This window comes from Filicampus tigris, chromosome 1 (genome assembly GCF_054856515.1).
Source record: "Filicampus tigris isolate MCC_2025a chromosome 1, RoL_Ftig_1.0, whole genome shotgun sequence".
NCBI classification, from domain to species: domain Eukaryota; kingdom Metazoa; phylum Chordata; class Actinopteri; order Syngnathiformes; family Syngnathidae; genus Filicampus; species Filicampus tigris.
The window spans coordinates 12,630,763-12,657,500 of NC_141217.1; the positions used below are offsets into that span (position 1 = coordinate 12,630,763).

Here is a 26,738-nt window from a genome sequence, read left to right on the forward strand (position 1 = left end):
TAATTTACTGTAGTGCAGGCTAATACATGATTGCGCATTCCAATTATCTTCAGTGCAGATTAAATCGCCCCAGCTAACAAAAGTAATGAATGAAAGATGACCTCACATGCGGTCTTGCAGGAAACAAGGTGCTTTAGTAGGCCACTAAGACAACATGATTACAACTGATATGAGACAAGACGGGTTGTTTATTCAAGGCCTTTAGATTCTCATACTCAGATTTGAGGTCTTTTCTGGGCTCTCTTTGGCATTTTTTTTGTGCGTACTGTCACAGAACTATGATCACATGCATTTCCAGATGTGCCATCCAATCCGTACTCGGTACGCCTGTCAGCCATCTCCCAGCGTTTGGCGACCGTCACATTCATGAAGCCGGACTCGCACGGTGGCGTGCCCATCGGCTATTACCTGGTCCAGTACAAGGAGGTGGGCCCACAGGACTGGAAGGACGTCAGATCGCATAGTGTGCAGAGTGAGTACTCAATGGAGCACTGAATGAATCAAGCATACAAAAGTATTGGGACAACTAGCCAAAACACCTGTGAACAAGTAATGGTAGAAAATACTATGTTGTTCCCTCTATTTATCTAGTAAGCTGGTGTCAAACTCAAGGCCTGGGGACAGATCTGGCCTGCCACTTCATTTAATGTGGGCTACGAAAGCAAATTATGCGCGCTCGTGGGAGGAAGCGGAAATGCAGAGGAAACTGCGGTGGCTTAGATACACCAAAAATAACAAAATCGAACGTGCCGATTTGAACGTTTTTAACATCGTTTTATCCAGAAAATTTGGTTACGGTTCAAAAGCACTTAATCGAGCAGCCCTAACATGAACACATTTATTCGGATGAAAAGCCTGATCGGAATAAAAATGCAAGTCCTAATCGGATCAATATTAATATTACCTGGAAACAGTGCATCCGATCATAATTTTAATAAAAACTCTGATCGGATTAAAGAAATGTCCTCGTAAATGTAGACATTGAGATATTGCAAGCATATTCTTTTTACCAATCCCCCTTTTAAAATAAATGTAACCGTGTTTGAACAAACTTTTTTTTTTTTTTACTGGCCTCTGATTTCAAAACTAAACTATGATATGAGTGATCGTTCATTGATTTGGGTTCACAGTCATAACGGCCCTCTGAAAGAAACCATAATTACGATGTGGCCCACCACAAAAATGAGTCTGAGACCCCTGATCTTGAAGATCACATGAGGTCAGACGTCATTGATTTTGGTTCATAGTCTGTATCCTAGTTCATCCCAAAGGTTTTGGATGGATTTGAGGTCAGGGTGTTCAACTTCTTCGACACCGAACCCATCCAAGTACGCCTTTGTGTACTTAGGCATACTGGAAAAGAGAAAGGCTCTCCCTAACCTTTTTTTTTTTTTTCAGCTAAAAATTCAAGCCCAACCCCTTGTTGATTAATTGATTGAACTGAGTTTTCCAGGATCTAACTGAACTTACTGTCATCCTTAACAGCACTGTGTAAATTAAGTTAAAAAAAAGACCACAGAATAAAAGAGGATGACTAAGCTCGATTTTAATGTCTCTTATTTTAGAATGAAGGCCAAAAATACTTGCGCGAACTTAGCTTATTAGAATCTAGCGTGTGGCATTCGGGATAACCCTTTCACAGTTGATAATACTAAAACATAATTAGATGGTTGGACTCTTTACGTTGCAATGCTTTTGTGCAAATTGAAGTCTGTGCTCAAAGGCAGAAAACGAACCAAGCGCGGCTGCAAATAGCTGACTTTGTTACAGGACTGAAGCAGTGCGCAATCTGCTATTACAGAGTATTTAATTTGTTCTGACTGACAAAACAACGTGGCTAGCTCATTACGCTGTTGGCTTTTCAGCGCTCGGAAGGTTGTGTAAATGCATACTAGTGACAGACTGCGCTCTGATATTGCGGTGCTCTGTGTACACTCCATTTTTAATAAGCAGTGCGCACATAGGGAGAAGAGCAACAAATGAGCAGGTATTGAGCAATTGGCTGAATCGGGATCAAGCTTGTAAATATTTATGAGCCGACTTGTTCTCAACAGGAAAACGTTGTGAGCTCATGTTTGTGGTCAACATGTGATTGATGGCTCTCTGTCTTACTAGCAACAGTGGTGCTGACTGGCCTGGAGCCCAATACAACGTACGAGGTTCAAGTGGCTGCCGTCAATGGGAAGGGTCAGGGCGAGTTCAGTCACATGGAGACTTTCCAGACCTTACCCATCCGTAAGTATCTCACTGCCAAGACATTTTCATGTCGACAAGTCGGAGAGCGCATCCAGCATCTGACTAGGGATCAACATTCGACCAAGTTTTTCTTGGACTGTGGGACAAATTAGTAATTAATTTGTCAGTTAATTATTGTTTAAGGCACGCTACTACCAAGCGAAAGTTGCCTTGTGTGAATGTGCACTAAAAAGTATTATACTACAAGGGAGGGGGGGTGGTGGGGGTCCATATTTTACGTGGTTGCAGACGTACAACATTTCAAGGTTATGAACGATGCTTAAAGCGGAAATCAACCCAAACATATTTTTTTCAAGAATATGTTCCCAGCAGGCCCACTAGTTGAAACAAGGCAAAAAGAGTAAATCTCACGGGGCGGCCATTTTGTCACTTCTGTTGACTTGAAAATGACATCACAACTACCCAGGGCTCAGGGAAGGACCAATCACAGCTCACCTGTTTTCTAAAGCTGAGCCGTAATTGGTCGTTATCTGAGCCCTGAGACACTGTGATGTTATTTTCAGTCGACAGAAGTGACAAAATGGCCGCCCCCTGAGATGGCTAAAAACAAGTGAAAAAAAAATATGTTTGGGTTGACTTCCCCTTTAATGAACTAGTTTACCACCTGCTTCAAATCACAATCACTGAGAAAAAAAAAAATAGATCCATTGTTTTGACTTTCGGTCTCCTCCTCCCTCCCCCTGTGTCCCTCAGGAGAACCGAGCCCACCAGCAGTCCACGGGCAGAGAGGAATGGGGAAAGCCTACAAACTGGGGCTGGTCAAGCAGGATGACGGAGGAATGCCCATCGTGGAATATATAGTCAAGTACAAAACGGTGAGTGACAGCATATGTTGTCCATTGTTTACACAAATTTCCATCCATTTGGCTTCATATCGGTCGGTCTTTGTTGCGTTCTAGGACAAAGAGGAGCAATGGATGACCAAGCTGGTTCCGGGCTCCAATGACTTTGCCACTCTGCAGCCGCTGCAGTGGAACACGCGATACGAAGTGGAGATCACAGCCCGCAATGTCAAGGGCCTGTCGGAGCCCACCTTCTACCAGTTCTTTATGCCGCAGAAGCCTGAGATCACAGGTAAAAGATAGGGATGTAACGATATCCAAACGTTACCATCCGATATTCTCACAATATTAGCCTTACGGTATGACAATTATCACGGTATTGCTGAGAGGTTGGCGATATAAAAAAATCTCATACTGTTTGAAATATTTAAGATTTAAAAAAAAAAAAAAAGCACAATATTGTGTTTTTCTACCTAATAACAGCAGTGCCAAAGAAATAGTCTTGGCCATTCCTTTCGTTGTCATGTGCTCCCATTGGCTCAGTGGTACAAAGTATCGTGGTCTATGTAGCTCACAATTCTGTGTTCGGCTGAACGTGAATGTGAATATTAAGTTAGTCAGCTAACTAACTGCTAACTAAATGAACTGGTCAGCAGTGCGGTCAATGAAGCCTTGTTTTCGCGTGGTCACGGCCAACAGTAATCCTTTTTGTTCTCATTTAAAGACTTTGTTTCTAGCTCGCCACTCGGCCCGATTCATTGTGCAATGCTACAATACGTTACACATGCTGAGACCCGAGTGTTGCCACCCAGGCATTCCTCTGTGACAATACACACGATGATATGATATGACTCGTTGTGACTCGAATCTGAAAAGTCGGATTCGGCATTCATTTTTACGGGCCAACTCAATTTAGTCGAGTTGCCGCCGATTGACACACAGCCCTCGTGTTTTGACTTGCAACTTGTGGGTGGCCTTGAGTTTTACACGGAATAAAAAGGGATGTGCAGGAAGATTTCTCATTTCCAAGTCCTCCAGCTAATTTAGAGGCACACGCATACCAATACGCACATGTATGCAGAAACGCAGACGGATGCTTTGATGTGTGCGCCACGTGGCGCTTTGAAGTAGCTCTCGCTTTCGCTCTCTCACCTCACTGCCAGAAACGTATATTGTTGAATAAAAATGCAATTCCATTATAGCCCCCCTGTGAGCACCACCAACAAAAACCCACCCAGAAGAGTCTTGCTTTTCCTTCACGAGTCTATTTGTAATGGTTTGGAATGTATCCAGCCAGTGTTTTTCTGTTCCAGCTAAATGGTCCGCAAGCATGTGCGCTGCCTCACAAGCAGAGCCGAGGACCTGGGGAGCGTTAGGCTTAAGGCGGGTCTTCGATTGACTGTCCTCTCTTGTTAGGTGCATCGTGGGAAAGGGCCCGGGAGCAAAGCAAAGATGAGGAGAGAAAGATTTCTCCTAATGTGAACATTGGACAAACAGTAAAGCTGGGTGAAAGTTTGTGCTAAGAAGGCAATAAAGACGCGCACAACAGGGAGGACTACAGTGCCTTCCATAATTATTGGCACCCCTCGTTAAGATGTGTTAAAAGCCTCAAAATAAATTCAATTTTGATTGGGGAAGCATACTGTCATACTGAAAATTATAGAAATGGTTCACCAGAGATGGAATCAAGCTCCTCCCATGGCCATCTCAGTCCCCAGACCCCAACCCCATTGAAAACGTGCGGAGTGAGCTAAAGGGGAGAGTGCGGAGGACAGGGCCCAGGTGGCTGGATGATTCAGAGAGATTGCACCAAGGGGAATGGTCCAAGGTCCCTCTTTCTCTATTCTCCCATCTTGTGAAACAATGAAGGAGACGATGAGGTGCTGTTTTGTTGGGAAAAAGTGGCTTGTACAAACTATTTACTAGGGATGTTCCGATCAGGTTTTATGACACAGATACCGATACCCATCATGCACGGTCGATACCGATCACATTGAATATCTGTATATTTTTCCAGTTACTAAAAAGCCATATCATTGCCGTAATTTTGAGAAAAATCTATATATATTTTCAAAAGCATGAAGAAATACAAAACCGTCGCTGGCACAATACGACAATTACTCAGTCACAAAGATAACTGAAAAAGTTACATTTACCAGCTTTTAGAAACACAGTTTTTAACAGATCAAAATAATCAGCAGTCTCAACAGACTTAATTATACAAAAAGTCAAATAAATAACATGCCACCTAAACATTGCATACTTCAGAATATAATCAAAGTAGAAAAAATAGTCACATGCAGGCTTCACTTGAATAAACTATTCAACGAGTTCCTAAATTGAAACGACTCAGGAACTTTATTGTCTTGTGCATAGACAAACTATCTTGTGCATTTGTCAAGGAGAAAAAAGTCATCGTTAATCTTTTTGTGAATTATACAATGATACAGTGGCTCTGTTGCCCACAAGTGACCTACAATGCGTCTCCCTGTGGCAATAATGCCACTTTTACTGCGCTGTGTCCGCCTTGACTTTACTCAATGCAGTGAGCCTCGTAAAGTCACCATAGTCGCCCAATTGCTTGTTCTTCAAATGTCAGATTAAGTTGGTTGTCTTTTGGCCATGCTCCCCGCGCGAGCTACCTTTTCATGGCATATACAGTACTACAAGACGCAAACTCCACACACACAGCAGACAATGCTATGTTCACACCAACTGCGGTGGTAGGAATATTCGATCAAAGCCTTTTATTGCCGATCAAAACATCCGATCACCCGCAGCTCATGCTTTGTAGCCTTGTGTTGCGTCCCTCCCCTCTGCTCGCAGCGGAGGCGCGGCTGCCTTAGGGAGCCTTTCTGGCGGCGCGTTTCAATTGGAGTCAATGTAGCTCGCCCGGGCGGGCGCGGTTGCGTGCAGGGCGGCGCGAGTGATTTTTTGGGACGGAGGGACGTCGTCGCGTATTAAACAAATCAACTTTTTTGCCATTTCGCCTGGCGGCAGCCAAGCATGTGCTACGAGTGATCGGATGTTTTGATCGGCAAGAAAAGGATTTGATCGAATATTCCGATTACATAATTTTTCCCGAAAAACGGCCGATCATGATCGGCGCCCGATCGATCGGAGCATCCCTACTATTTACATCAGGGGTGCTAATAATTGTGGCGCACATGATTTGGTGAAAAAGAATTGTTTCTTAACGTGGAATTTTTCCTCCCCACTGAATAAATGCACCCAAATTAAAGTTTGGATTTAATGTTTTTGGCTCATTTTGGTCTTTCCGGGACAATCTTGATACTAATGCAAAGTTGTGAGAAGACGGTTTTGCTGGAAGCTCACCAGGCAATCGTCAAGGCCCAAAACGTCAAACAGTAAAGGGCTTGACAGTCAGAAGTGGGATTTTTTTTTTTTCCGTGTGTGTGTGTGGGGGGGGGGGGGCTGGAATGGATTGTTATTTCCATTCAAGACACCACTGTAGATATACAGTGGTGTAAAATGAGTTTTGTAGCACAATTCCCAAAAACCTGTGCCATTTCATACTACCAATTCATTTTTTAATATGGTACAAAAATTCCATCTCACTCTATTGAGGACATGGTACTAGTGACAGGCACATACTGTATCTTCCAATGGACGCACACATAATGGTCATTCTATGCACTTTCTCCTTGAATATGGTTGCTCAAATAAGGTAGAAGCAAAACTTGCAACTTGGAAATAAAAACTAAAGCTAGCACACTGAACTTCCCCAATGGTGAATGTCAAAGTCACGCTTTCTGGAGTTCTGAGGGCCGATACGGAAGTTGTCAGTACCCAATTAAATTGTTCATTCGGGAGCGGTTGCGTAAAAAGTTGATGAACTCAAAGTGCTCGTTAAAGGTGAAAAAAAATATTTGCCCTTTAATAGCATTTTGTTACTCAAGTTGGCTCTTGAGTGCATCAGGGCTCGCTGAATCCTGCTTAAATCTGTTCCAAGAGGAGACTGTCCCTCTGTTTAATGATCCTTTTAAAAGCTCTCAGGGCAACTTTGATTTCCGCAGAATTTCCCAACACTTACGGAGCATCCTCTTTCACATCCTCAAACACGTCTGTTTATCCCTCTGAAGATTAGCATCTGCTGCCTCCCTGATCAATTAATGGCCATTCGGTCATCATTAATGGACTCGCTTCCTCTCAGCTTGTTGGAGGCACCGTCAATCAGCGGCGAGGTGTAATGAGTCTCTGTTGTCAGGGTTGGACTGGTATGGATGTGTTTGGATACCGGGGAATTGACAGACGCGGCTAACGGTGCCATATTTCAGGACGTAATCGGGAGTCTTAGTCAGTTTCAGGGTTAATAGAGCATGGAAATAAAAATTAATGTGCATGGTGTTTTAGGAATTAGGGAATGTGTGAAAACTCACTTAAAACCAATTAGTTAGGCCGAGGATTCTGAGGAGAAAGATTAATGAGCAACTGTGTACTAATGTCCTCATCCCACCGATGTTCCCATTAGTTTTGCCTGCCACAGTTGAACTTGTTAAGCAAAAGCAGGTAGGAGGCAAAATCACCAACAGCCACGTCTATGTTGCTTGGCAACTATAATTAGAGTCAAATAATAAACAATAAGTGACCTAGACCTAACCGGCAATGATTTTGCAGCTATTAATCTTGTGCCTCACATTTTGTACATATTTACACAAGATTAAAGCATGCCGTGAAATGATGGCAATATAGCGCTTCAAGCATAGAGGAAAAAAAGAAGCATTTTTCTCGTTTCACCCAAAAGATGTGATTTACATGCAAAACACATCTTGAGCCATTCAAGCACTGCCGGCACTTGTTCACCTTGACCGGTGGGTCGCTATGCAGCCAAAAACATCCTCCTACAGGAATGAACTTTACATCTAATTGTGTACACATCGCCGCTCAACACAATTCCAGTTAGGTATGCGAATTCAGAACTCAGATGAATTCAGAGGCTCAATATAAAATGTTAACTTTGGAGCGAGCAGATTGTCAAACTTTTTCAATCAAGCCATGTGTGAAATGTTTTAACCTCTTTCCTGGCTTCTCTGGTACCAGACCGATTTTTTTATTCAAATACAATTAACAGTTTAATTTGAGCTAAACTTAGTATTTTTCCATCCTTGGTAAATACAAGTGTGTTCTAATGAATTAGAATACCACAGTTTTTTTCTTCCAGTTGTGCAATTAAAAAAGTGAAACCCATTTCTTAAATATAAAGAGTCTATTCACACAGAGTGAAATATTTCTTGGCAAAATTGGAATATTACATAAGTAAAATTTGATATTACGTAATAATCAAAATCACTTCTAATGGAACAATTAGAATGTAGTTCCATTAACGCTTTGTCCAGTGTCATACTGTGGGCGTCTTCAGCCGTTCATTTTTACAATCTTCAAATGAAAGGAGTGATCCTTAATTGCTACATTGAAACCGAAAAATGTCCTCACCAACTTGTCAACGTGAGAATCGACACAATCCTTGAAATAGCTGCAGACTCAAAGCTCAGCAGCGTGTCCCTGAGAGGTCAAAGTTCTGCCCTTGTGTCGGAAGAAACTGATGCAAAATGGATGAAATGGTCAAAGGAGAACAAAGAGAAATGTCTGCTCGCGCTTTCTATCATTGGTTTCATTGTCTCCACAGCGGTGGGTAAAGTAGCAAAAACTACTGTTTCTTTAGAATAATATGACTCAAGTAAAAATAAAAATGAATCCTCCAAATAATGACTTGGGTAGGAGTAATTAAGTACTCAGGGGAATAAAAACTACTCAAGTCCTGGTGTGTAACTTCAGATTTTTTTAAACTCATGAACATCAAATAGACAAAAATATTTTAGAAAAGGGATGTCCGGATACTAAAACAATAATGAATTCAAACTTTATGAAATAACATCAATTCAGTCAAATTCGGTCACAGGAAATGATCTTAAAATAACAGCACAAGCTCTAAATGGAGTTCTTGTAGGCTGAAATGTGCTCATTTTTAGCCAGGCTGTTGACATTGCTTTTATTTTTGACAGTCTGTAAGGTACACAGATTGAATGTGAAGCCAGGGCTGTTGTGACTCTTCTGACAGCGAGTCGCACGCGGAGGACACCCACTCGTCAATTAGCCACTTTGAAAGCATGGCCTCTGTGTGGTTAGGGCCCCGTTGTTTGCCGTCATGTGACTTCCTGGCTCCGTTCGATACGTGAAATGGACTCAAACATCGGCAGTGGTTACGTTGGATTGGTGAAACAGACTCGTGTGACAGGAGTCTCAATGACACGCCAAAACAAATAGATCACGCAAGCAATAAATGATCAAAATAAAAGAAGCGAGGAAGGGTGTAACGATTCACTGAAGCCCCGATTCGATTTTCAGTTCCTGATTCTCGATTCGATTTTAACAAATCACGACCATGCTTTTCTCTGTGAGCTAGTGTGGTGCTGCAGCCATCCACAAACACAATACGCAATGATGCTTGGCGCAAGCGCATAATTTGATCTACGCATTCAAAATGTGCTATGCACCTGGAATGTAAAAAAAAATTAAAGACATCATTTTTTAGCGCTCTAAATTATTATATTCTAATGACCTAGGTATGTTGTCTTTTGTTAGGTGTCGCTGTATAGGGCTTGTGAGTGTTGAGATGTCCAAGTTCGATTCGTCTCGATTCAAATTGATTAGTTCGATTAATTGGTTTGAATTGATTTTTAATTGATTTTCGATAAATCATTACATCCCTAGTAGCGAGCATGATGTAGTTCAATGTAACTGCGTTTTGTAAGTAGCGTTTTCAAAAATACGTGAATAAAAGTCCAAAGTACGTTGCATTAAAACTACTCTGACTAGTACAATTCATCCAAAGTGTTGGGTCATTGTCGTAGATGTAGCGCGTTACTACCCACTTTTCTTCCCTATGAATGAACAGACCTACCTCATGTTTCAGCTCAGCGGTCTCAAGGGTTTGGTCTGAGTGAAATGATTAGTTTTACTTTCAGTTGATAAGTGTCCCGCCACTGTGATATGACTTAAGTGCAGCTGCCTTGACCTTCAATCAGAGCCTCTCTCACCAGGCTTCCCAACCAATCAAGCAATCGAACTTCATTTACAGAGCACTTTTCATGGAACAAAATTGCAACCCAAAGTGCTTTACGTGAGTTAAAACACTATCTCAAGGAGTCCGTCGGCGCCAGGGTAGGACAATGGGCCGCAGCCACAGGCCATCAGCATGGAGCCTGCGCACGCAGGACCACGGGACAGGACCACCGGGCAGGACCACGGGCGCGGCCCTGAGGAAATACTGAGACAAAAAAAAAAATTAAAAAAAAAAAATCCTGAACAGAAATGAATTGAAAAACCTAGCGGCGCTCAAACTGAAGTGTCAACACCTGACCTCTTGCCCCATCCCACATTGCGCCATCTCACAGTGCTTGGTCTGTGTGTGAGCAGAATCCCTCTTCAACGGCCTGGGCCTCGGGGCAGTGGTGGGTCTTGGCCTCGGAGCACTTCTCCTGCTGCTTGTTCTGGTGGATGTCAGCTGCTTCTTCCTGCGGCACTGCGGCCTGCTGATGTGCATCACGCGCACACTGTGCAGCAAAAAGACAGCCACCGGCGGCAAAGGCAAAGAAATGGAGGAGGGCAAGGCCGCCTACCTGTGAGTGTCATTTTGTTTCTGGGAGGGTGGGTGGCGACAGCGGGCTTGGATCAATGTCAACAAGTCATTCATGCTTGCAGAGGGAGCATCTGCTGTGGGTGTCACGGCCTTTGGGTCACGACTATGTTTAGCTTCTTTTTTTTTTTCTTTCTTTCTTTCAAGCAAATATGCGCACACATTGAGTGACCTGTTCAACAAATCAAATCCTTCTGCGAAATGCTTTTCAAAGAAATCTGGCTAGCTTAAAAAGAAAACTTCATTGTTTTGTACAAACTATTTTTTGGGGGGAATGAAAAAAGAAGCCTTCTTTTTGCCACCTAGGTGCACCTACAACAGCCGCCCGACCGCCTTTTCAACCACAGTATGTCTCTGATAATGTCTTCTTCGCTATCATCTCATCATGAATGAGTGTGTGTGCGCCTCCACTTTGCATGTATATGTTCACATCGCTCAACCGTCAAGCAGTTGTTTGTCTGGCCATTTGACGCCACCGTAATCCATCTATTCAGCATTCAAACAGTTGTGCATGTTAAAAAGGCTGACTTTAACGCTGCTTCTCTGCCGTTACATGTCATTCGGTTCCTCGCCCAATGAACGAGAAACGACGTCGCTACAGTGGCTCCGTGCAACAAAATAGCACTTTTGTTTGCAATTGTGACTCTGCTGCAGGCTTAATACAGCGTGCCAAGTGAAAAGGTGTAATAAGTCACAGCGTAATAAATAGCTCTGACCCTTTTGTATTTATGTGCAACCCACAACAACTTGATTGAGGATTGTCGATATACTGCTGGATCAGTAATGAATCAATGTGGACACGGCACGAACCAAAGAAGCATTCGAGAGGTTGCACCGCCAGGCCAATGTGGGTTTGCATGAGCTAATGAAACATGCAATTGCTTCCACTGCGCGGCAACGTTAACATCCTCCAATCAAGCACAGAGGAACTCCCCTAGGCCAGCTGGCGATTGTGCTTATTAGGCTTTTCTTTCCCCCCACTCCTCTAATGCCACTTTTCTTGCTTCGAGGAAATGTGTGTCATATATTTAGTTTGAATGTATTTGGAGAACGAGAATGTACGATGAAACACTGGCCATTTCATTAGGTGCAATCTAATGAGAGCCAATACTGACATGTGTTGTCGAACATTCTTAGAAAATTCTTTTTGATTGACACTGTCGGACAATTATCGTTTCACGGATGTGTTTGTGATTTGGTTGTAGTTTCAACTGGTGTAGAACTCGACTGCACCATACTGAAAGTTGTGCTTAACATTTGGACCCACTCACAGGGGCCCAGCTAGCCATTTCAGAGCCCCAAGGCAAACCCAATCAAGGCTCTTTTCACATGTGTGCACTGCACAGACAAACGTTTTATTTTCATTTCCACAAAAGGTCGTGAGACATCTTTTACAATTGCATGACAGCCTCCTGAACCGTTTTTCTTAATGACTGGGGAAAATGAAGCTTCAAATTTGCTTCATGAACCAGTTTTGACTCCTCTTGATGGCACTCTGTGTTCAACATTAGGCTGAAAGCACACTGACTTCCCATTTCTTAAACCCTTTTATTTCAACCAACTGTACCCTCCAAAACAGTCAAAAATAATAAGAACTGGTTCATGAAGCAAATTTGAAGCTTTTTTTTTTCCATCACTAGTTTTCACACGTCCCCTTTTACTCTGACCAGTGGATAATAATCATCACCAGAGATTTTGAATATGTATGCCTATCATTAACGACTTTGAATTGGACAACATTATATAAATTCCTTCAAATCTTTCTTGAGGATAATTAGAAAACAATTCAATCATATCGCTGATACTGACAGCAGTGCTATGCAGTATAAAAAACAGTGTGCTTTCCTCTCGCCTTCTCCTCTTTCTACTTCTCTCTAGTATCACCGCGTTATATTCACAGCCGCGCCACCATGTTTATTTTGCTGCTGTTCCCTGACTGAAGTCTGCACATGCGCGAATAAGATCGAGTAATCCATTGTATCAAAGGGGAAGGGAGAGCATAGAAACAATCACCATGGATGAAGCATTTGAATGTGATTTCACATGTGCGGATGGGAAGTCAAATGGTAATCGTTACTTTCAATCAAATAAAAGTTTTCATGAGCTGTTTGGAGGGCCCCTGTAAATTTCGAGGCTCTGGCAACTGTCTGTGTTTGCCTAATGTCCTACTTAACGCTGAAATAATTATTTTAAGATGGCAGTACGTTTTTTGTTGTTGTTGTTGTTTGCCAATGCGACATTTGTTCATGAAACAATGACGCCGCACCTTTAATAGATACAGCTGCGTATCATCTGCGTCGCCACGATGACTGCCAGTCCTGGTGGGATTCCGTCTGTCCAAAAAGAAGAATGATTATGAACGTTTCTCATGTGCTTCCATCACTGCTGCGTTGTCATTTCAGCTAAACAAGCTTCCACTGGCCGCTCGCCAACGCTTCCCGTCTGTAACTCATGCAACCATGCGTCTCACGGACATCCTCCTTGCCTGCGCAAATCATTTCCGTCTTCCCATCACACTCTCGGCTGTAGTATATGCCCACTGCCGCTCTCTCACGTGCACGCTGTTGCTCTCAAATTGCAGGAAACTGCCGCTGAAGGAAGAAAATGGCAAAGAGTCTCTCAAGCCGGATACGATTGAAATCAATTTGCAGGGCGACCGCAGCATCCACGCAAAGCCGGAAGACAGCAAAGCATAAAAGGGGGCTCCCCTTTTGCACCCACAAGAAAATTCGGATCACGACACCAAACCTAGAGAAGCTACAGAAAAAGGAACATAGTGGAGAGAAAGATGTGTGAGAGGCATGTGTAAATAGAAATACCAGATTGAAGCGTGGGTGCTGACATGACATCGGTGAAAAATGATTGTATATTTCTTGTTTTGTTGTGTCCAGTTATGAGTCACATGATGCATTTTTTCAGGGTGCACCCCCCCCCCCCAGACACACACACACACACATTCACACACCCCCTCCAGCTTGATGTTTCATATCAAAAATAATTCACAACTCAGTGATAGGCCCCCCGCTGACCTCTCACCATCACGCATGTGGGCGATTCTAGCAACAGAAGCTCACACGGTACTAACGGGCGCATCCCCGTATGCCGATGATGTCAACCTCTCCGTTTGCCTGTCCTAGCCGGGCCGGGCCGGGCAAGTTTATCAGCTACAGAAAGGAACGTTCAACCTATTTTCTACAGAACCGTCCGCAAAAGGGGGAAAGCATCGTTTCATTCTGTGTTGCCAGAGGGGAAAAACCATCTAAAAGACAGTTAAAAAAAAAAAAAGATGAAATACATTTTAAAAAAAAAAAGAATACTGTTGTGGCAAGTAGCATATGTGGTTGGAGTTCATTGTTTTTAAAAAGTCTTTTATAAAGTATCGACAATGAGTATTGCTGCCACTGTTGTCATCCCTCATCATACAACTGGATGGTTTTTTTTTTTTTTTTTGTGCGTGTTTTTTATGTCAATCTCCTCCTGTGAGCTTGAACTGTGAATGTTTTGATCAATCAAAGCAGTTTGTCGGGAACAACTGAAACGCAGGGAACATAGGAATCAAGACACAAGTCAACATTTACTTTGATGTCTTTGCGCTTCGTGCCTCTGATGTCTCCTTCAAGTCTTTTTCCTTTGTTGTTCTGCTCGCTGACATTGTCACGTGTTGTACATAGGTGAGAAAAAAGTATTTTGCAGAGCTTTTATGTAAATACACCGTAAAGGATGTGACTTTTTTCAAAAGGCAAATAGTTCTTTTGTCATGTTGTATTTGGTCCAAAGCTTAGTGCTAGTCCAACTATGATTGTCTAGTGAAATCTGCAGCCTAAAGTGAATTTCATCTCAATCGAGGACGCGATTACGTCCGTTCTCTGCTGTGGTATCGGTGCACACTACTGGATCACATCTGTACTGCTTTGAGAGTTGAATGTTTCTGCGCTGTTGGTGAACTGCGGAAAATGGAATAAACCAGTAAACGTACAAAGAACGTCAGCACAACCGCAGGCTGTTGGGGTGACTACTAATGCTGGCATATGAGGCGTGTCAGAAAAGGTCCAGGACTGGGCTCACAAAAGATATATTTCAAATCCAAACTTCAGGTTTTCCCCCTGGGAAGTAATCGCGCCGAGTCTTTCCCAGCCTTGTCATGCCTTCATGCACTCCCGGAAAGGTCCTTTCGGGATCCTCAGCAGTGCCGTCATCACGGCCATCTTGATGTCATCCACATCTTCAAGTCGGGATGCCTTGATGACCCCCCGAGGAAAAAAATAAATAAAAATCACGGCCGGTTAGGAAGGTTTGCTCCAGCAACGTGATGTTCTTCTCTGCCAGGAACTGTCGGATGCTCAGGGTACTGTGAGCAGGCCTGCTGTCCTGCCGCAACGCTCAGCTTGAAGAAAAGGCCGCATGATGTCTCTGTGGACGTCTGGCCTACGTAGAAGGAGAAAAGTCGTAGTTTGCCTTTGGATGAGAACTTTTGTGACACCAGTCCTTGAACTTTTCTGACACACCACATCGAGCTCAATGTATTTATCATCCAGTGTCTTTTGTATGCGAGGAAGCAGATGGATCATCTCCATGCACTTGGTTGCATGTCTCTCTTTCGCATCTGCATGTCCCTTGTCCAAGAAAAGCAGCCCCAATTTCCAAATTAAATCCAAGTTCATATTTGGCATCTCCGGTTTCATCTTTTCGACTGTATTTTTGATTCGATGCAGTGTGAGATGATCACGACCTCCCATGAATGTGACTTTCTGATGATGCGCTCGTGGACAGTGATTCACTTCCCCAGGCTGCAGCGCTTAAGTGACTGCTAGCGCAACCCCTCACCAACCAGCCCCCACCCGCCCCAGACTTTTTTTTAACATCCGGACGTGGTTTCTCGCAGCGAGCCCCCGAATCATAAGGATGGCCGTGGTTCCGCCGCCTATCACGCTGACTGTAAATGCAAGTGCACAGTGCCTAGCTGCCATTCCGATTTCTACGTGTTCTTTTGTATTTTCACGTCGGAACTTACTCTTTATTCCTCCTGTGACCAGTCCACCATGTCCTCTTCTATCCGGGTGGGGTCAAATGGGTGCGTGTGGTCTAAGTGTACAGTGCTTGTCCTCTTCGTTCCCCAATCTTTTGCACCCGTTTGGACCTTCCCCGCTGAGTGTGCTTTTGTGCAGGAAGTGGGAATATCGATGTCTCTCTGTGTGTACCTGTGCAACACTTCTGTCATTTGCCGCTGTAAATAAACATGTCGTGGTAGAAGAGACCATGTTTCGAGATGTGACTCTTTTCTCTCAGGCGTGACAAGGACGTCGGCGCCAACGCCGACACGGTAGCATACATGGCAGTCCTTGTCATTGTCCTTGTCACTGTGAAAAACTGTACTTCGGTCCGGTGAAACTATGAGGAAAAAGCACGTTCTTCCACAAGCGTCTTTTTTTTTTTTTGCCAGTCAATAGACAATTGCGTGTGGCTTTCTTCACCAGAGGGCAAAGTGCTATTTTCATCAGGGTCATTCCTAAGCCACCATTATTTCAAACAGAGGCTGTGTTGCATCGAAATCGACCTTCAACTGATAAATTCAAGAGAAGCGTGAGCGCAAGGTGAAATGAAATGGACCTGACGTTAATGGTGTTCTTTGTGTGGCATTCTTTTAACAGTACACATATGAGTGTCATCATACAACAAGTGGAATATTGTATGCGTCTTTTGGGGGGGAAATATTGGCTCCAAAAAAAATAGACGATATTAGCACCATCTTGCCGATGCAGGTTTTCACCCCTGCGGCAGTACTGCGCTGATTTCCAGAAACTTTTTTAGATTTTGACCTTTGCTCTTCAATTGAAGAAACCAAATGGAGCAGCAAATAAAGTCGTAATGTTCTGACAGAAATGCCAGGTGTCAAAATTTCCCCTTTCATTTCTTGCAACGTTCCGAGTCAAACGCTGTCTCGGTGCAACTGCAATCTCAATCGAGAACTCCTTTTGATACAGAGAGCAGGTAACATTGAATTAGCGTTCCTGGATGATAACCCAGCGTGCATAATGCTTTGGTTGCATCTTACGTAGACACAATTGCTTCAAAGACCTGATACTGAGAATATTTTCATATTGATGTGCTAAAAGATTATTCCATCATTTATTTAAGTATAACTTCAAGAGATGATCTTTACTGCTCAATTTTACACAGGCAACAAATTGCTCCTCCCATAGCTTTCTCTTTTACACAGAAAATAAACACCTTATTGTTGTAATATTCAACCATTTTTTTTCTTCAAAACAAACAATAAAAGCCTTTTTTCCCTCATAAAATCACTACTTTTTCCTCTTAACAATACCACTTTATTTTCTTTGGGGGGAAAAAAAACATGTTTTTTTTTTTTTCTTCAATATCTTGATAAGTGAATAGACGTAAGTGACCACTCCAGCAATTAAACAATTAGCTCAGCAGCAAATCTTTCTGTGGTGTTATTAGAAACTGCTGAACTCCCTCCACGACTGAAGAGGTTCACCCCTAAGCATCCAAATTGCAAATGAATGGAGCTTTTGTGTGTCTACCACGGGCTAATTTAGCTGCTTTTGTTTCCAGACACAAGTGGGTGGAGCAAATTGCAGGAGTGCAACGGAAAGAAACAAAAATAAATAAATATCAAGATTTTGTGGCGTGGAGGCAAAAAAGGGGACAAAATGGAGGGAAGCCAGGATATTAAAAATATATATTTATTCACAAACGCGCACAAAGGCAAACGTGGCACATGGAATGATCAAAATACTAAATTATAAAGTCCCCCCCAAATAAAAGCAACAGATCTGACAAGAGGTGGAAACGAAATCCTAATGAGTGGACATGACATGAAACAAAACTAAATATCAAAACAAAAGCACAGATCATGACAGTTTGTTTAAAAATACTCACCTCAGTTGTATTTATGGAGCACTTTTAAACAACCTCAGCTGCAAAAAGAGCTGTGCATACTACTACAGTATATGAATGCATGTACAGTAGAACTCAAAATATAGGACAATTGAACGGAACAGAATTTTAAAACAATAATATATTTTTTTAAAAAGAGTACAATAAGAGTTTAAATCTTAATAAAAATGAATTTTAAGGCGGTATTTAAAAATGGACAGTGAAGGTGCTTGCCTAATGTGCACCAGGAGGTCATTCGATAGTTTGGGACCAACAATAGAGAAAGAAGCTCCCCTTCAAACTTCTGCTAAATTCTGGTACAGTGAAGAATTTTTCTAAATCTCTTTTTTATTCATCTGTGACACACCCCACACGTAAAGATAAACAAATTGGGAGTTTAACAGTTTTAGTCGTATTGTGTGTGGTCTGCTCCGATATTCTCAGCACAGAGCACCACACACATTAAAATTGTGTCCCACCACCAATCTTGAAAGAAGCCCTCCAAAGCAGAAATCTCGTGTGATCACACGCGATCTCTCAAAAACCAAAAAGAACAGCGGATGCCCCGACGTGCGCCCATGTTTCCCGAGGGTATGTGAAAAGGACTGGAGGCGCGAGCATTGTAAAATGTTGATGTCGAGAAAAGACTTTGCTTTGGAAAGCACTTCTTGTTTGAAAAAAAAACTAAAACCTTCTTGTTCAAGGTTGCATAAAAAAACTGTTTTATACTCAAAAACGACATTGGGTAGAGCATCCTATGGTTTTATTTACCACCGCCTGCAGTGTGGACGTAGCCATAGTTATATAGCGGGGTTTTTTTGTACATTATTTTATGATGCGATGGCATTATTAAGAGTTGAATTTAGTCACTAAATACCCACTGAAGGCCCAAGTCCGAAACTCACTGCCCGCCACTCTTTTTAGTATATCCCGCCAGCCGCTTGAAAATGAACGTCAGGCCACAAATGGTCCCCGGGCCATAGTTTGAGCACCACTGAACTAAATGTACACAGACTTAAAAGACAACGAGCCATACCGGAACAAGAGGTCAAGTCAGTTTCATTTTCCTCCTCAAGAAAACCTAATGGGAGACGACAATGACAAAACACAAGTGAATCTACGAGATATGGGAAAGCCATGAATTGGAGCACACAACCAAATGCATCAAATTTAACGTTTTTTTTATTTTTTTATTTTTTTGGAAAAAGAATACTTTCAAACAGGGAAGGTCGTAAGACCCTTTGTCGATCAAATCACGTGTGGCCCGGGCATCCACAAAGAAGTCATGCTTTCGCTATAGCACATAGCTGCTAAACGTTACATCTTGTCTAATGGAGGTGTGTTAGGCCACACACACACTTACTGTATGTCAATTCCAACAGTGTTGTAGCTGACTGTCAGGAAGTCATAAAGTCGAAGAAAAAGATAGCACAATAAGCCTTGAGGTAATATTTCTCCCCTAATCTCAGTCTTTGCAGAGACCCTCATGATACTGACAGCACCTTAATCCCAACTACTCAAGAAAGTTTGGGAAAACACTTCCCGCCATTGTTGGAAGTTTTCGCTCCCTTATGCACAAAAGCAGGCGTGCACTTAGACACCACTTCTCCGCACAATTCCACAGTGACAGCCGCGCACAAATTAATTTCTAAAGCTCTGCCAGCGTGCACTGAAGGTGGAGATTTTCCATACGGGCAAATCCAGCCGCAAGCTTTCTGCCAGGTCCACTTTCTTAATCTGCTTGATTTCCAAATCGCCCAGCACAGGTCCAGCTCGGCTCTGAGCTGACAGGCGAGGATGTGCGCAACATTGGGGAGGGGGCCGATTCTGGTCCACGCTAGACTGATTTAAAATACCGTCACCTTTCTTTTACCTCTGTGGCGAGGCCTGAACGGCACCAGTGATCCAAGCAGCTTTAACCGTATGATTCCGCTAATCAGTCAGGAACAACTTGACCTAAGGTTCAGGTAGCGACCTCATGCCTTTCAAGCGCCAACACTATGGCTCCCATGTGGCGACGTCAGAAGTGCTAATGACTCTTCCGCAGTCCATTTGTGCCCCAGATGAGCTCTGCAGTGCTTGAAACACGTCGGGAATGTACTTTTCTTCCTTTGAATAACTGTAGTTGGAGTGACTAGTAATTATGTGTCACATAATGCGTCACACACATGTGTCACACCAGTTAAAGGCTTAGTTTGTGGCCATGCTGCAGCTGCAGCCCTTCGTGGAAGGACCGCTTGTACGCCTACGTTCAATATTAGGTAGTGTGCAATTTTATCAGATCCAATTCAACAGCCGCATCAAATAGTTGAGCAAAGGGCATTCTCTTTTGGTGGTGCCTTGAGATATGAGTGACCCAACTTATGAGTACCGTATATGTTTGAAACGTAAGTACTGTATGGCGGCGGTGAACTGAACTCACTTAAAAAAAAAAAGAGACTTCAAGCTGTTTAATGCCACTCCCAGTTGGCCTGTTCGGTCAAACTAGACATAAAAAAAAGGTGAATAACCCAATGTGTGTTATTTTTAAATACAACTTTGCCTTCCTCTAGCATGATGCTAACAAACAAATAAAAATGCCACAGACTGGCTAACGAATAGCGTTGATGGTTGCTGTGTTATACTTTAAGGATATTTGAACCCCAAAAATGCATTAACAAGTAGAAAATCAGCTGTTATTACTGCAGTTTAAGGAGTCACTTACAGGTGTTGTGAAAGTCTTCTTCACTTGTGTCCTCAGTGGCCTCGTCTCACACTCACACAATCAGCTGATGCACAATCTGCTTAACTCCTCACATTCCATTTCATTACGTCAGTACTATATGTTTTTCGAACATAAAATATAGACTGCTGTTTTTCTCATTCAGAAACAGATTACACATGTTTTTCGGGGGGAGGCTGGAACGGATTCATGCTATTTTCATTTATTTCAAAGGGAGAAGAGGGTGTGAGATATGAGCGTGATCACGGAATGAATTCAACTGGCAAATCTAGGCACCGCTGCACGTACTTTGCGGTGGTTTATTTAACTCGCAGCCTTAAAGGAGAAGTCAACCCAAACAAGAATATGTTCTATGCAGGCCCACCCGTTGAAACAAGGCATTCCCGAAATATTGCGTTTGAGGAATATGAGTTAAGCGACAAAATCCACCCGTTTGTAGCCATCTGTGGGGGCCGCCATTTTGTCATTTCTGTCAACTGAAAATTTCATCACGGTGTCTCAGGGCTCAGATAACGACCAATCATGGCTCAGCTTCAGACAACAGGTGATCTGTGATTGGTCGCTATCCGAGCCCTGAGAATTTTCATTTGTCACACAGGTGACAAAATGACCTTCCCCATAGATGGCTAAAAACGGGTGGATTAACTCTTATTCCACAAACGCAACATTTCTAAGAATGCCTTGTTTCAACTAGTGGGCCTGCATAGAACATATTCTTGAAAAAAATATGTTTGGGTGACTTCCTCTTTAAAAACCTCATAGTACAACGCAGTGCAATTCTAAAGCACTGTAAACTAGAAGCATAACTTAATTTTGCTTCAGTTTGTGTCACCATTTTCTGGTCACTCCAAATGATTTCAGTGCCCCCATTCCAATGGCTCCTTGCTAAAGCAGAAAAGGTGTGTGCAAGTCAAGGCACACAGCCGAAGCGCACGTACTCGTGTTCATGTTTGCATTTTCAGGTGCGAGATGCCGCCCCGTACGAGAAGTTGAGTAGCTGATGCGAGTCATTTGAAATGCGGCCTAGCAATTACGAAGCCTGGCAAGGCATCATCACCAGAGTCCCTTAAAGCCTGTATAGATTACACCCATTTGCAGAAAGCGCCATGCATAACCGCATAGAGCCTCGGGGAAAAAAATTCTCTCCCAATAATTGAGCGCATGGCGGGGTAAATGTCAAACCATTTGCGGGCCATTCGGAGACACAGTATTCTTCTCTATTAACCTAATATGCCGGAGTTACTCCTCCCGGCTTTGTGCAAATTCATATTGGATTTTTATTAAAATTCAAACCAATAGTAATGGCCGTATCTCTGGGGGAGCTTTAAAAATCAATTTGCTAAACAGCTCAAAATCGCACCCATAATTGCCTCTGTGGAGTGTGGACCTCATCACCAGTCAAAGGTGATTCTTACCCAAGTGTGAGTAAACTTTGCTCTCTCATCGGCCAAGACTTGGCTTCGCTTTTGACTCCACAGCCTCGCACGTCCTCATTACTCCAGCAAGCCAAACAAACTGGATGCTGCCCATCAGAAGGCCCTGTGGCATTTTCGCCGGCTAATGAAATGAAATATTCTGGCACTGGAGTCCAAAATAGAGCTGTTTGTTTGGACACATGAGCGCGGATACAATCAGCTTGACTTGGCTCATTACTGAGGAAAGGGGAGCCACCAGCCGACAGGATTAATTAATTATAAAGTGACATCTACGGATAATAACCTTCTGCTGGATGTCTCTGCTAATGAATAAGCGGAACTCTGTCAAAGAGAAAGCGTCCAGCTCACAGGATTCATCGAGACTTACAGTACATATACGATTGCGTTTCGGCAGCTTGTGCAGAATGTATCTCACCTGTAAAGTGTCGGGACAACGTTCTCCCAGCCCCGCCCCCACATGAAGCTAAGGTCACACACGGTAACAAGTGATGTGACAATCAAAATTGTGTATTATAAGGCAGTATAGCTGCTAATGATTTACTCTTGCTCATTGTGCATTCATATGCCTAAAGGTGAGCGGAAGAGGAACAGAGAAAACCTCTTCATGGATGCCTTAGAACGAATGGAGGAAAGAAGCCAGGCCAGACTGGAGCCAGAGATGATTCGGGAGAGCAGAGTGCAAGACAGGGACTTCCAATTGCGCTTTCTGGCAGTGATTAGCAAATTAATGGACAAAATTGGCCAGAACCAATCATTTATTTCATTTTTAAAATCACTCTTTTGTTTGTTTTTTTTTTTCAAACAAATGAAAACTTGCAAAGCACACTCTATTCTATTTGAATAAACTACCTTGCCCACGGTCGCTCTGTGTGAACGCAAACTAGTGGGCCACACACAATCCTAACTACCAGGAACACCTACAACCAGGAACTCAAAGTTCAGGGGCTGTTTGGTCTGTAAGGGGCTTTTTTTGTGTTAGAATTTCTGCAGGTCTCAAAAACATTCATTTTTCATGCTGACATACAAGCCGGTGCTCTGCATGCTGCTCATCAAGCAATCAAACGCAGCCCCATCTAGAGTGACCAGATCCAAACTCAGCAGATGTGGGACAGGGAGTATGCTTGTGGGGGACTATGTGGGACGCAGCTGACGCGACGGACACCAAAAATGCATATGACACAGCACAGCTTGTCAACTGTTCAGTAACATATAATATGATAAGATGTTACAAAATAACAATTGTAGATCTACAAAATAAAAACACAGAACGCAGAATTGCAGTTGAAATTATCTGCAGTTACAAAAATACAACACAAACTGCTAGTAAAAAGGTAAATCTCTGAGACATTAATATTATATTAAGGGGCGGAGCCAGATCGTGGCTAATGGGTGGGCCTGGAAAAATCAGTGTGGGCCTGAATATTTCTCTCACTGAGCACAATCCTCCGATCCCGACACATCGTATATTCAAATAAAATGACAAACTAAATAATATGAAGTTCAGATCCTTCTTAGACAACCACAATTATACCGTTCTTAATATTCAAAACAATAAAAAACACAATGAAACCCAAAAGTAAAAGTATTTGCTTTTTCATTAATCTTACTGGGTGGGCAGTCTGTAAATCTGGGTGGGCCTGGGTGTGCACAGGCCCACCCATAGCTCCGCCCTTGCAATCGGAGCTCACAATAAAGGCTGAAATTAGTCAAAGTGAGGTAGGTGCACTTTAACAATAGTCACACTCACACAATACAACCTTGTCAAATCTCAAGTCAACATGTAGAGCATGAAAGTGCAGTAACAATTTACTACAGTAACAAAGACAATCCAAACAAAAACAGGCTACTACAATTACTGCAATTCAAATTATTTTCGAATTAAACAGCCACAGCATAAAACGAAAATAAAACAAGAAGTATATCAAAAATAGTCAGGAGAGAACAATACTGGAACTACAATCAATTCAGTTGTAAACAAACGTGTCCACCATAGCAGCACTTCCAGAAGCAAGGAAAGCACTGATGAAACACTTTCGGTTATGTCCATCACAACTCAAGTCTTTCAGTTTTCTCCATAACAGCAACAGCAGCCACAACGTTCACAGAAAGCTTTATCTGACTCGTCCTTCACTGGCTTCATGCACCCATGGACAACGAGTTCCCAGACCTTGATGTAACTGTATTTCGCTTTCTTTGCAGTCTTCTTCATTTCCTTAGAGTCCTCCATTTTCAATGATTCATCACAAATTACTGGAACGCGTCGCTAAAATGCTTGTTTTTGGTAGGCGTATCTTTAAAAACAACTATTGCCCACAAGATTTTGCACGTTTGAAAATTGGTGCCTGCCGATCAGACATGCGGAAGAGCGAGTCAATTCGCGGGACGCATCAAAAATCGTTAAAATGCGGGCCAGTCCCGCGCAAATCGGGACATATGGTCACCCGGGCTAGGCAATGGGGCTACATTGCCAGTGCTGATTGTTAGTTCGGCTTTGATTTTTTTTTTTTTCCCAGTTCACTTCTGCTGCAATTTATATCCCACAGGTCTAATCTTAAGTCTAAATCAGTACATACAACTAAATGCCGAGAAAGGAAAATGAGTAGGTATGGGTTGGTCAAGAGTGCTTATTGAGAAGCTTTCTGCAGTGGCACAGCCAACCCGTATCTGCCATTCAACATCAAATAGGTCTGGGGAAAAAGGACACCGCAACCTCTAACAGGTTCATGTTTGCAATAATAACGAGCCGTAAGCAGTGCAGAATCTTGTGAAATGGGGCAACTAATGTTAGGTGATACGTTCTCCAGGTTCCCGTTCCTGTACGCTACTTGTTAGGAAAGAACCGATGCCGTGCGTGGAGAAGTAGGAGATAAAAACAAACGGCACGGAACGTATTATAACTCATTAATATAATGAGCAATTCATTTGCCATTAATTGACAAAAACAGCCCGAAGACTGGATCTTATTAGATTGCTCACTGTGACTGTCATGGCTCATCTGCCATAACCTACAAAATCCAGTTATAAAAATCTCAAAGATGTTTGTTACATCCTGGCCATTAAGAATAAAATGAATAGTGATTTCTTTGTTGAACTGCCTGTTGGGGAGGGGGGGGGGGTTAATTTAACTCAGCCTTTGTTTTGTGGAAAATGTGTTCTGCTGTAGCACAGGGAGAATACACATTATTTACATTTTGATCATAGCATACTAATGAAAAAAAAATAGAGCACTATGTCGTTAATGAGTTCATCTTGTCTCCTTATATGTTCAATAATTAGTTGTTGTTTTTTTTCTTTTCTTAAGACAATACGTTTTTTTTATTTACCTGGACTAGTTTCAACGTCAACTGCGGTCTTCTTCAGGAGGAGTTTTTAAGTCCTGCCGTCTTTCATCTTCATTGGGTGGTGCTACTTCCGTATATGTCTTCGTATATGTATATATGAAGAAGACGGCCAGGAAATTTTAAAAAAACGTATTGCCTTAAGAAAAGAAAAAAAGACATTATTGAACATATAAGAAGACAAAATTAACTCATTAACTACAGATGCGGAAGTAGCACCACCTGACGAAGATGAAAGATGAAGAGGACTTAAAAACTCCCACTAAAGAAGAAGACATTTGACGTCGAAACTAGTCCAGGTAAATAAAAAAGACTCATTGTCTTAAGAAAGGAAAAAAACTAATTATAGAGCATTATAAGAGGGTTGGCACATAAATGGATGGAAACGTACTTGGATGACCAATATTAAAATGTGCAGTTCAACAAAGGTAAAATCGAAGCTATTAAAGGTCACTTATTGAGTACCTCAAGGGTCTGTGCTAGGTCCTAAATTATTCACATTATATACTTGATGAATGATATATGCAATGGTTCTAAAATACTCAAATGTGTTTTATTTGCTCATGATGTAACTCCTTACTCTGCTGGCACAAACGTTGAACAGCTTCTGAATGTTTTTGAAAGTTGACTGAATGCACTGAAAAACTGGTTTGATATCAATAAGTTATCATCTTTTTATGCAAAAAACATTACAACGTCTGAGTCACAGGGTACACAGAAAGTTACATCATTCAGGTCCCCTACAAGCTGTGGAAAGGCCAAAAGTTTACTCATTTATTTTTCTGTATATTTGATGATTTTTCATTTGTGACTGGGAAGCTTAAACTCCTGGCACAATCCTGTTGCCTACATTATTTTTTATGTTTTTCTTTTGTTTGTTTTGTTTTGTTTTTTTAAAGTGGAAGTCAACCCAAACATATTCTTTTCAAGAATATGTTCTATGCAAGCCCACTAGTTGAAACAACCCATTCTGATAAATATTGCATTTGTGGAATAAGAGTTAATCCACCCATTTTTAGCCATCTCCGGCGGCGGCCATTTTATCACTTCTGTCGACTGAAAATGACATCACAACTGCTCAGGGCTCAGGTAACAACCAATCATGGCTGACCTGTTTTCTGAAGCTGAGCCGTGATTGGTCGGAGTGATAAAATGGCCGCCCCCAGAGATGGCTAAAAACGGGTGGATTTTGTTGCTTAACTCATATTCCACAAACGCAATATTAATCAGAATGCCGTATTTCAACTAGTGGCCCTGTTGGGAACATATTTTTGAAAAAAATGTGTTTGGGTTCATTTCTTCCATAAGTTAAACTTTTTTAATCACTCGAATTTGCTTAGCGTCAATAGGCAATTAGCATAAATGTCATGTAGCTGCATTTCATGTATCTGCTAATTCAATTTGAAAATTTCACTCATGTTACATGCAGACAGATATAGTAACAAGTTAGGTTTCTAGTGACTCGAAATGGCAACCGTTTTTGAGTGATGTGTTACTTCGTAACGCGTTAACAGCATCGCTGTGAATTGCTCATGACATCCTAGTGCTTTCCTGCAAACACTTACAAAAGGCTGGGCAGCAAAATATTAACTCAAGGGTACGATCATTTTAGTCAAGGCCGCTCTGTAGTTTTGAATCAATCTGTTG

The 26,738-nt window shown here is 42.3% G+C and overlaps 1 protein-coding gene across 6 annotated transcripts in view; it reads left to right on the forward strand.

The window, feature by feature from the left end:
- Positions 1-26,738, forward strand: part of ncam2a (neural cell adhesion molecule 2a) — a 239,390-nt gene that overhangs the window by 174,935 nt on the left and 37,717 nt on the right. For 2 of the 6 annotated variants that reach the window (XM_086024750.1, XM_086025131.1), the window contains exons 12-17: positions 299-472; positions 2,116-2,235; positions 2,950-3,071; positions 3,156-3,330; positions 10,476-10,680; positions 13,277-15,949. In XM_086024750.1, the coding sequence (XP_085880876.1) occupies positions 299-472; positions 2,116-2,235; positions 2,950-3,071; positions 3,156-3,330; positions 10,476-10,680; positions 13,277-13,391 (911 nt within the window). In that variant the 3' untranslated portion in view covers positions 13,392-15,949. Of the gene's footprint in view, positions 1-298; positions 473-2,115; positions 2,236-2,949; positions 3,072-3,155; positions 3,331-10,475; positions 10,681-11,001; positions 11,042-13,276; positions 15,950-26,738 lie in introns of those variants that run through there. The other 4 variants (XR_015086058.1, XM_086025043.1, XM_086024917.1 and 1 more) reach the window with 3 other exon arrangements.